The sequence below is a fragment of the Siphateles boraxobius genome, unplaced genomic scaffold, assembly GCF_051911475.1.
Source record: "Siphateles boraxobius isolate OS27281-9 unplaced genomic scaffold, OSU_SipBor_1 30, whole genome shotgun sequence".
NCBI classification, from domain to species: Eukaryota; Metazoa; Chordata; class Actinopteri; order Cypriniformes; family Leuciscidae; genus Siphateles; species Siphateles boraxobius.
In genome coordinates, this window is record NW_027508920.1 from 18,282,770 (window position 1) to 18,295,251 (window position 12,482).

At 38.1% G+C, this 12,482-nt stretch overlaps 1 protein-coding gene across 1 annotated transcript; it reads left to right on the top strand.

Annotated features, from left to right (window-relative positions):
• Positions 1-274: 274 nt before the first annotated feature.
• On the top strand, positions 275-7,998 carry eif3m (eukaryotic translation initiation factor 3, subunit M). The gene is made up of 11 exons (XM_077248439.1): positions 275-406; positions 824-956; positions 1,060-1,198; positions 1,286-1,409; positions 1,745-1,839; positions 1,938-2,021; positions 2,108-2,207; positions 2,290-2,371; positions 6,511-6,654; positions 6,745-6,805; positions 7,824-7,998. The coding sequence occupies exons 1-11, from the start codon at positions 365-367 to the stop codon at positions 7,945-7,947; spliced, it is 1,128 nt and encodes a 375-aa protein (XP_077104554.1). The 5' UTR covers positions 275-364; the 3' UTR covers positions 7,948-7,998.
• The last annotated feature ends 4,484 nt before the right edge of the window (positions 7,999-12,482 follow it).

The window sequence follows — 12,482 nt, forward strand, 5'->3', positions numbered from 1 at the left end:
ATGAAGATCCATCTTTTGTGTTTCACTGAAAAAGTGACATGGAGAAAAAAAATGGAGAAAAAGTTGATGGGCCCCATTGACTTCCATTGTGTATTTTTAAATGGGCCCATGAACCTTTTCGTTAGCCATATTCTTCCACATATATTATTTTGTGTTCTGCAGAAGAGAGATCTTCATACAGGTTTGGAACAACTTGACGGTTAGTAAATGATGACAGAATTTAACATTTTGTGTGAACTATCCCTTTAAGCCTGTGACCCGGAAGTGCTTTAACATCAACCGGCAAATATACAGATTCTCTTCCGGCCTGTGAACCTAGGCTGCGAGCGTGGATTTTCATCTGTGCTCTTAAAATAATAAAACAATGAGTGTCCCGGCGTTTATTGACATAACGGAAGAGGACCAGGTATGTTTAAGTAATTCACAAGCCATTTTGCGTCGTTACACACGTAATTCACCCAAGTAAAAGGCCTATGGTGTAATCATGCTTTCAGATGCTAACATCTGTTAGCCTTTAGCTAGTTTTGATACTTTCAACGAACTGGTTCCGTTACTATCAATTTAACAGACAGAAATAGATTTGAATTTGTGCATATTTATGATTCTGCATGTGTTTGAGTTGTTGTGGATATTTGGCTTTGCTGAGGCTGACACTCCGTGTCTTAAACGTCAGCATGATATTGTGAAGCATCAGTATATGACACAGTTTGTAACCTACTATGTCTTGAGGGGCTGGATGCTGTTTTGGTCAGACATGCATGCGTTTCCTGATGTGATTTCATTATAACAATTTCTTCATTTTTGTTGTGTCATTCATTTGTAGGCGTCAGAGCTTCGGTCCTATCTGAAATCTAAAGGAGCCGAGATCTCTGAGGAGAATTCAGAAGGAGGCCTCCATGTTGATCTGGCACAGATCATTGAAGCCTGTGACGTCTGCCTCAAAGACGATGATAAAGGTATGAAATAGCTGAAGTTATATCTTTGAAGCCTACATGTAGTAGTATTCAAAAACTATGGTTTAGAAGAACATTTTAAACCGCTTTCTGTGTTCCTCTGCAGATGTGGAGAGTGTGATGAACAGCATTGTGTCCCTGTTGCTGATTCTGGAGACGGAGAAACAGGAAGCTCTCATTGAAAGTTTATGTGAGAAGCTAGTGAAGTTTCGTGAGGGTGAACGGCCCTCGCTCAGGATGCAGCTGTGAGTGCTTTTCACTCAGTTGTTGAGAACGTGCAATCTCTAACTTTCTAGTCTTGTTCATTTGCTTTTTTTAAACTCTTTGTTCAGCTTGAGCAATCTGTTCCACGGTATGGATGAGAACACACCCGTGAGGCACACTGTGTACTGCAGTCTGATTAAAGTGGCAGCCACCTGCAACGCCATTGCGTTCATTCCTACAGAGCTGGACCAGGTACAGACATCAGCGTGATGCAGAACGAATCAGTGTTTTTCCTTTTCTGCGCTTAATCTACACAAGATGATTGGGTGAATCTCACAAAGAACTATCAATAAATGTCCAGCTCATATTTCATCATGACTTCAATTCAATTATTTTATTTTTAATATGTATATTTTTTTTGGAGGGCGGATGAATATGATCTAGAAATTTCTTTGTGAAATAAACCTATATAGGCATAATTAGCTTTAACCCTCAAACTGCTTATTTCTCTTAGTTCCACAGTTTTGAATCAGAAAATGCAATAAGTAAAATTGTGAAGCTTGATTGGTGTTTTGTGTCTTATGCAGGTGCGGAAGTGGATCACAGACTGGAATCTGAATACAGAGAAGAAACACACCCTGCTCCGTCTGGTGTATGAAGCGCTGGTCGACTGCAAGAAGAGGTACCTGTAGAAGAAGTTCCTGCTCTTGAAGATTTTAGGTCAGCTGTGTCCAGGGATTGTGTGTTTTGCTCATTTGACCTTTCTCTTGACGCTTTCAGTGAAGCTGCTGCCAAAGTAATGGTGGAGTTGCTGGGCAGTTACACAGAGGACAATGCTTCACAAGCCCGAGTGGATGCACACAGGTATGACTTTCTCTTTTCAACCGGTTCATTCGCTCCGTTTTTGATCTGGTGTCTTAGAGAATAACATGTGCGGCCTGCTCTCGCAGGTGCATCGTCCGTGCCCTGAAAGACCCAAACACCTATCTGTTCGACCATCTCCTGATTTTGAAACCGGTGCGTTTCCTGGAGGGAGAACTCATCCATGATGTAAGAAAATACTATTTTTTTTTTTATTACATATTTAAATGTGTAGAAAGCCTCTGGAGTAAATGCCTTTTTCTCCTTCCAGCTCCTCACTATCTTTGTCAGCGCAAAGCTTGCCGCGTATGTGAAGTTTTACCAGAGCAACAAAGACTTCATTGAGTCTCTCGGTGAGTACAGTCTGAAGGGCTTTACAGTCATAACCATGATGACACTCTTAACACCGAGTCCTAACCAGATGCGATGCGGTGCAATAAATCATAGTTTTTGTCCTATCAAGCCACGTAAGTGTAACGTGACTATTCTATTTTAGAAACAGTTTCTATTTCTGCGACGTTCGCGGCTGGAACAACAACATTTAGAGGGGTCATATAATGCCATTTTTGTACAAGTTAATATGAATCTTTAGGGTCTAAATGAAAACTTTGTAATATACTTTTATTAAGAATTCTCATTAGTATTTTAAGAAAACACTAATTTTACCTGCTCAAAAACAGCTCTGTTTTCAGCACGCCGTTTCAGTGTATATGCCTTTAAATGATAATGAGCTTGCTGACTCAAAGGACGTCTGTTCTTCGGGGCGTTTTTGACACCACGCACCCTGGAGTGTTGCCTTGACAACAGTTGATGGTATATTTTGGCGAAAGAATGTCAGCGGGAGTCTCTGAGGAAACATCTGTAGTGTTGCCATACCAGTTTGAACCGGAGTCGGACCCGGAACAAGATGACGGCCCCGAAGAAGTTCGACCATTAAGGCTCGAACAGGACGTTTCTGAATGGTTGGTTAACGTGATGTCACTTTGATCTATTTTTGTATGTACTGTCAGGGTAGAGTAGTGGGATACAAACGCTATGTGTTTACTGTATAGGTTAGTTCGTTGACAGATTTATGTTGCAACACTTTTTTTGGTAAATGTAGGCTTGTCAGTGATGCGTAACGTTATCTCAGTGTTCGGTACAACTAACGGTTATCGTGACTGAAACATGTCCTGTCATGTCAGTAATGATTCTAGCAGTAGTTGAAGGATACCTTAGAATTTGTTGTATGTTTATGTTTTGTGCAGTACGAATATGTTTTACTTAGTGTTAGCACGTTAACTGTAACACCTGCGTACGCAGTTTTTATTAACACAATAACCATAACGCTTTGTTCATTATAAACGTGGGATTATGAATTATATTGAGAATGTCGTAACGTTACATAGAATACATGCAGTAATGTACCCTGAGTGTAAACTTTATCCGCATTCATCGTGAAGCGTGCAAGCGATTTGCAAAGATTAATATGTATCGTAAAAGGTTAATAAAACGTTATACTCACTTCTTCAGGAAGTGCAGCAGGAACACGAATAGTTGGTACCGATTCCTTTTTCAGGAGCAGCTTCTTAGCAAAACCAGCTTTATACTGACCCTCGTTTAAAAAGCAGTCTGGTGAGAAATGATTCGCGCAAACATGAACACATTTACGTTGATCGTTGGGAATATTCCCATCGTAAACAAAACTCAGCCACTGCGTCTTCAGCGGTTCAAATTTGGGAACATCAAAATGATTTCTGTGTTTGTTATTGCACCCAAGAACAGAACAACACAATCGCTTAGACGCAATTCTGCTCCAGTGTATCAACAATAACGGACTACGATGACAGCTCGCTCAGGGCGGGGCTGTGTTGAAACACTGCTGTCAATCCACAACCGTGGGAGGGGCGTCATGCGCCATGTGACGTCACATGGTGAAACGGCTCGATTTGAGACGGGAATACATATAAGGAGATTAAAAGAAAAACACTGGATGGATTTTTATCATTATATGATGGTTGTGTACAGGCACTGCCAACACACATTGCAGTACAATCAACTTGTAAAAGTTCATGTACCATTATATGACCCCTTTAAAGTATGGCGATCTCGGATCATGTTTATGTGCTTAAAGTTTCTAATGCGAGTTTGAATATCATGTTGCGTGACTTTTATAGCCACACTGAAAGCGACAATGCATAATTCAATTCAGATTTGAAAATAAAGGAAACAAGAACTGTCAAATTTAGTCAACTTTTTTATAGCATGCATACATTGTAATATATTAAGATTAAGTTCTCTTTTTTTCTCTCTCTCTTTTTTACAATGGAATGGATTATTGCAATACTATGATGTTCCTTCATTAATTTGATCAAATAAAGAATAGTTTTAATAATTATAATTTTGGGGGGTAGTAATATTCATTTTCTAATGGTTCTATAATAATCAAATTATATACATATAAAAATTTTTTAATTTATTACTACTGTTAATTAGTTTTAAGGAGTGTTCATATTTAAAATAACATTTAATAAAATGTGGTTTCTCTTCTGTCCGTTGATGCTCCTCTTTAATTTGTTTTTAAATGCACTGGACTGTTCAGGCACGCACACGCGTCTGAAGTCTGTGTTGCTGTTGTGTCGCTGGACTGGTGGAATTTGAGTCTCAGCAGTTTTGGTTCTTTTAAAAGGCAAACGTTAATTAGAGCAAAATCCTCCCTGCCATTGACTAGCGACAGCCGATTCAGATGAAGTCCTGATGAAGTGTTGAGCTAACAGTGAGAGCCCGCTGCACCTCCCTCTGAACTCTGAAGGAAGTGGCTCATTGACCACCTACTCATTTTGATTATTTTATAATTAATATAAACAGATTTTCTGTTGAGAAGGTGAAACTATTTACAGTCAACGTCAGCAGTAATCTTTTTTTACCTACACCAATGACAAGAATAAGGAGAAAAAAAAGATCCCCAGTTTGATTACATTAAGACTTGCAAACTTTTTTTAAACATAACATTGAATTTGTATGTTTAAATATGCAAATGAGGCATTATCTAATTAAATATGCACCCATTTGAATAAGGTTCCACATATATCTGAACATTGGATAAAGGCAAAAACATTTTTTTCACTCCATAAATTAGAGAATACTGTCAACACATTTACATGTTTTCAGGAATAGACTTTGTATAAAATCAAGCATATGAAGAAATCCTCTGTTAAAACTGTAAAGTTTGGTGTATGTAAGTGCTGCTGAAATGGAGATTTATGGCTCAGGGCAGGAGAAAAAACTCTTTAAAGATATGATTTGTAATTGAAATCTACAAATTGATAAAGTACAATAAAATAACAAGTGGATTTTGTATGTTTTCTTTCCACTAGTCTAAAACATGTTTTAAAAAGCCAAATAGCCCCAAATATAAATTTTTCCCATTCGCTTTCTCCATCAGAAGCTTTGCGAATGATCTAATTTAATCACCAACAGTAAAATATTGTTTATTAAAAGACTATTGATTTCAGTCATTGCCTATAAAATATATCATAAATATTCAGTCAATGTAGTTTAATTTACAGTTCTTCATAATGCAAAAATTGCAAGAGAATGTTGTATCCACAAGTAAGGGATAATCCAGGGCCAGCTGTGCATTTAACGTTTTTTATGCACGACGTGGAGGCAAAGAACTGCCCGACGCGAAGCGGAGTTTTAATGCATAGCTAGCTGTGGATTATCACGCTTATACCATGTTCATTTGCCAGCATTGACAACTTAAAGCTGTTATTGATGTTTGCATCGCATTGTGTGACTTGGAAGGGTAAAAATTACGGTAATTTTCGTCAGTTAGATCTAGCATTTTGCCTGCTTTGAATCAGACAGAGATAAAGTAGTTCGTAGTTAATATTACATTTATTTCAATTAATGATTACAGCATTTATTTGAATTAATTGTCAAGGGAGAGAGAAAGAGATGCATGTGTGAATTATCTGCGTCTGTTCAGCGTCTCTCCCCTCGTTGCTGAAAAATACAATGTAGTGATTCAGTAACAAAGCTATTTTATTAATGAAAGTCACGGTGCATTCACATGGGGCGTCTGGGTTAATGCATCTTCATTTACTTTGCTTGTGGCAGAAGTTGAAAAATGTTCAACTTTTCAAGCGCCAACGCAGGCGTCAGCCAATCAGATCGCCTTTATACAAATACGCTAGCATGTTGCAGTCCCAGCTGGAAGTAATGGACTGGCTGGCATGGAATGGATTGGCTGTTGTCACTATTACGGCCGCGTCAGCACCAAGCTTGAGTGCAGTGTCACAGAGCAGCGATGAAGACAAGTTTCTGTGCTCCTGAATGTTTCTGTCTGTGCGCAGTGTGATTTCCGTGTGCGCTTCAGTGAAAACAGTGCATTAACATAGAATGGTGATTATACTAACTGCACACCTTCCAGCCAATCAGAACTGAGTATTCAGACAGACCATGGTACTGCGCTTGTGCATGTACTCAATGCTTGGTATTGTGTTTTCAGGTTTGTCTCATGAGCAGAACATGGCAAAAATGAGGCTGTTGACGTTCATGGGCATGGCAGTAGAGATGAAGGAGATCTTATTTGACACCATGCAGCAGGAGCTGCAGATCGGTGCTGAAGATGTGGAGGCCTTCGTCATTGACGGTATGTAAAATTAATGTTAAAAAAGCTTGTTATTGGACAAAAACACATACTTTTGTTTTCACCATACATTGTTTTTCTGTGAATTTCTAGCTGTTCGAACCAAAATGGTCTATTGCAAGATCGACCAGACACAGCGGAAGGTTGTGGTGAGGTAAGTCGGTATCTCCTTTCCATTTCAAACAAGTCGAAAACACTCAAAACAGGACTTCTCAATTCCAGTCCTTAAAAAATAGTTTTAATAAAACAGTTATTTTCATATTAAAAATATTAGGCTATTTTAAAAAGCTATTATTTTGTTTATTGGATGTAATAGAATAGGTTAACATGCTTTGATGTTCAAAAAACACATTAATTTTCACATGGCATACATTATTGCAGCTGCACTTTTCCCAGCCTGTCTGAAACGAGCTGATTTCTATAAAGCCCCTCCTTCTGAATAGCACAGAGTGCTCTGATTGGCCAGCTTACCCAGTGCTTTGTGATTGGCCAAACACCTCGAGCGTGTCAGAAATTTAACGCCACTTACCATAACCGTGAGTTTTAGCTTCTAATGCTTGTAGAGCAACTGTAAACACAAACCGTTAATAATGTTGTCAGTTTTACCAAATCAGTTCTAATCTGAATCAGATTCTGTAAATGCGGAAGCGTTTCCCAAAGCCATCATTGGCCAACTATGACAACAAGTTCCATTGAATTGTGTTGTAACAACAATACTTGCAGCCACAGTTGGCTTTGGGAAATGTACCCAAGATCCATCGGTACCAACATTGGAACGCCAGAACATGACGATAATACTATATTTGACTGAAGCTGATGTCACATTGTGATGTAGACATTCCCGGAAGTAATATCTAGTCTTTAATCAGGGTTTTTGACAGGTCTGGAGCAGTGTTCCTTTGTTAGAATAAATCCCTTTTGTGGGGGCTTTGTTACTTTGCAGATCTTATAACAGGTACACGCTAAAAGGAAAGGATTAAAAAGCATTGTATGCAACAGACTTTTATCGCAAAGTCAAGCACTTTAAATATGACAATTTATATGAATTAATGTAATAGTAACTTAATGTTTATATTCCAGGACTGGAATTGAGAAGCACTTCTCTAAAGGAATAAGTTGTATTGCTCCGCAGCAGGTGTAGAACTGATGTGATTGTGTCTCTCTTCCTGTAGCCACAGCACACACCGCACCTTTGGCAAACAGCAGTGGCAGCAGCTCTTCGACACACTGTCCTCCTGGAAACAGAATCTGTCTACCGTAAAGAGCAGCCTTCAGACGCTCTCTCCCACTGCCTGACACAGCAGGTTCAGTTTTTATATACATCTAATAAAAGACTCATGAAGACCATTTTTGAATGTGCACCGTTTTTTCTTTTAATCACACTTCACTGTCAGTGCTGTATAAAGGATAATGGGCAGTCAGATGGTCATCGTTGTAAAACGAACCCCTCCATGGAGCTTTTATCGCTCTGAAAGGGTTTATTTATCATTTTGACCAGCTCAATGAACATCCCACTTATTATATGGCTACTCATCAAATACGTAAGTGGACGTGCAGTATTGATTTGGTGAAAACAAAAAAAAATACATATCCTCTTAGGTTAGTTATGCACATGTTTAGCATTTAGTGTTATGGGTTTGTTCAAGTCCCTTAAATATGAGCAACAGGAATATTAAACCACTAAATATGACCACATTAATCATTTCAGACATTAACATCAGGAATATTCCTTGGCTGCATCCAAAATGGCATTCTTCTCAAATATAATACACGAAAAACAGGATGTGAAAATTCAAACTATTTATTAATCAGCCGAAAAGAACCTAGATGACCTACTACTTCCGGACAGTGTGCATCCGATGGACACTTTACTATCCTGTGCGGCCACGGGAGAGGATTTGTGAACTGTCATAGGTCACATGACAATGAGAACATGATGAATGTAGTACGTACGGATTGATACTATAATCATTCATACTATATAGAAGATACTTTTGTTTTTAAAGTAGGCATAAAATGTAAGTTGCAATAGTCTAAGTGAAACCGCTTCTCGAATAAGAAAAAATGTCCATGGGGAATTGATTGAATGGTTGTGGTTTGCTATTGGTCGATCATGTGAGTGACAGGTTGTACCGACCACACACCAATCAGAGAAGAGAAGAGATGACTCTGCAAGAGGCAGGGGAAGATATCTGGATTAAAGATCACAAGGCACATGAGTAAAATAAAACCTTGTTTTGCACAGATGAATCATTTACAACCCCAAATCAGAAAAAGTTGGGACATTTTGTAAAATGCATTAAAATTAAGAATCTGTGATTTGTTAATTCTATTTAAACTTTTTTTTACAAAAAACTTTTTTTTGCAACACACCCCAAAAAAGTTGGGACAGAGACAAAATAAAAGTGAAAAGATTACCCAAATTAGATTATCCAACTCTTTTGAAACAGTCCACAATGAGCAGGTGAAGTGGTAATAAATAGTTGAGGGAATCATGTTTGGGTGTAAAAGTGCTTCTCAGTCTTTTTAAGCAAAGATGGGTCATGGCTCATCACTTTGTGCCAAATATCTTGAGAGAATTGTCCAACAATTAAAAAAATCAAATTTCTCAATGCAAGATTGCAAAGAATTTGTCTTTTATCATCTTCCATACATAATATTGTCACGAGATTCAGGGAATCTAGAGAAATCTCAGTCTGTTGGGTAAGGCAGGACCTCTGTTGAATGTGCGTGACCTTTGAGCCCTCAGATGGCATTGCACACGATACCATCATGCTAATCTGTTAAATACAGACACCATTCTCAGGAGTAATTTGGAAAACCGTTTTCACTGAACACAGTCTGACGCTGCATCAAGAAATGCCACTTGAATCTCTGTTACGCAAGGAGAAAGCTTTACATCAGTTCTATGTGGAGATGCCGGCGAGTTCTCTGGGCCTGAGCTCATCTCAGATGGTCTAGAAGACAGTGGGAATGTGTGCTGTGGTCAGATGAGTCCATGTTTCAGCTTGTTTTTGGAAAAAATGGACACCGAGTTCTCAGTCCCAAAGACGAAAGGACCAACCAGACTTTCACCAGCGACAGGTCCAAAAGCAAACATCTGTCCTGGTATTGAGGTGCATCATTGCAAACGGTATGGGTAACTTGCATTATTGTGAAGGTACCATTGACATGGAGGCATATATTTGGATTGTACAGAGACATAAACTGCCATCAAGATGACATCTTTCCTGTGAAAGCAAGACAATGCCAGGCCTCATTCTGCACATGCTAAAACTGAGTGGTTTCTAGACACTCTGCACAATAGAAGGGATGTTCCTCCTGTTTACTGCAGTCCAGATATGTCTCTTATGGAAAATGTATGACCCATCATGAAAAGGAGAATCAGGCAACGATGACCACAGACTGTTGAGCGGCTGTCTCGTATCAGACAAGATTGGCTAAATATTCCACTAGCAAAACTCCAACAATTAGTATCCTCAACTCCCAAATGAATAAAAAGTGTAATTAAAAGGAACGGTGAGGTGATACAGTGGTAAACATGTCTCTGTCCCAACTTTTTTGGGGTGTGTTGCAGCCATCAAAATCAAAATTTGTTCATATTTACAAAATTTGTCAGTTTAATTTTTTTTAAATAGAATTAACAAATCACATATTCTTGATTTTAATGCATTTTAAAAAATATCCCAACTTTTCTGATTTGGGGTTGCATAATAAATACTACAATATTTCATAAAAAAATAAGAATGGTCAGTTTTGATTTGTTTGTGACTTTAATGGTAATAACATTTAGATGAGGTACCTACTCGTAGAATATGCTTAATTCGGACGCAGCCCTCGAGTGTGAGACTGATGTAAATAATGATCGTCAGATAAAAGTCAACACATTTTCAGCCCAGCTGATTTTGACGCTGAACACTGGAGCACGTGTTGAGAGAAAAACATGGTAACAATGAACTGCAAAACTTTCCCCGTTCCTTCACTTCTCCATTTGCACTCACTATCCCAGGTTAACAGTTCAGGCTCGAATGATGTGTTGTGTGAGATTTACCAGTTATCTCTCCTTTTCTCTATCCACTGTGTCCGATTTCACGACCCCGTTTTATCATGATCTGATACAGGTTGAATCATATTTCTGCTGAGAGAAGTCGTAGGTAATGTTTCTTATCTCTCTGATTGTAGGGTGGCCCCACAAAGTATAGGCACTTAGAAATGGATTTCATTGCATTAGTGGATGAATGAAGTCTGTTTTCCTCAAGTTTACACAGGTGTAGTTCATCATAATCACATAATAAAATATTATAGACACCACATGATCCTCTAATATTTGACAACCAGAAAATGTGGGTGGGACTTTGCACACTGTTCCTCACAGCAAGAACGTCCCCGGTTCCTGTCCCGGCTGAGCCAGGAGGTCTTTCTATGTGGAGTTTGCATGTTCTCCCTTTTTCTGTGTTTTTCCTCCGGGTGCTCTGTTTTCACCCACAATCCAAAAACATGCAGTATAGGAGAATTGTAGATGCTCAATTTTCAGTAGGTGTGAATGTGTGTGTGTGTGCGTCCCAAGACATGTAATGAGGAGGATTGAGAAAAGAACTGGCATCCTACCCCGGAAAAATCATCGGCAAGAAAATGATCGCCATACGCAACAGACTGTCCATTATTTTTCTTGGCAATGATTTTTACAGGGTAGTCCATAGAATCACCAAGTGTCAACCAAATGTGACTGAATATATATATATATATATATATTCACACTTTTTATACACACACAAGTGATTAATAGTAATCAGATTCTCAAAATTAAAAACTAATAGAAGAATTAGCCACAATCAATCAACTCTTTTATAATCTTTTAAATATTTTTCTAAATAAGCAAATTGCTTGTATCTTTTTATATTTAAAAAAAATTTATTTGAACATTTTTAAGATTTAAATAATTATTAGCTTTTCATCTATTTACAAACCCTGGTTTGGGAAACCCTTGTGTAATGTAATGTAGTCACTTCATATTGTTGATAATAAAGAACTTTAATATGGTACAAGGTTATCCTATTCAAATCAATGTAATAAATGATTTAGGTTAAAAGTAATTAAATAGTAGCCAGATTACATTACATAAAATGTGTAATCTAATAGATTACACTACTAGTAACCCAGCACTCACTAATTTTGATATTCAGATGAGATTGATAAAATGGGATTTTGTGCCATCTATGTTCAAGACTTCTTGTAACAAACTTCTTTTTGCTAAATGTTTTGCTTGTGCTTTTTTTCCCTTAAAATAAATTCCACTTGGTTTGATATTTTGTTAATGTAGTTCAATGACTTTTTTAAGTTTATCTAAAGTGTTCTAAGCTCTTTTATTTCATAACTTTGTGTGTAAAAACACATTTTGTTTTTAATAAAATGCCTCCAGGCTGTTGAGTAATAGTTGGGTGATTTTCTGCTGAGCTTAAAATGCTTTGCCAAAGTTGGTGAAAAGACGATATCTTAATTTCAGAGCAATATAAACAGAATAAATCATTTCCTTAGCGTGGGTTTATAAACTTGGCATACTTCCCACACTATAAAACATGAATCCAGCAGCGCAGCAGGAGGTATTTCCCATTGTAGAGAAATTATCGCATTTCCAGCAGACCCTGGTTTATCCATCATTATTCCTCCAGAGCGGAGCGCATGTTTCAAATCCTCAGGGGTTCTGACGAGTTCAACGTCGTCTGGTCTTACACAGCAGATAAAGACAGGAATGTGAGCTTTATATCAGCGCAGCTCAGTGTGGACAGACACTGCTTAACTGCATCAGCATTCTTGCAGCCGCTACAACAGTG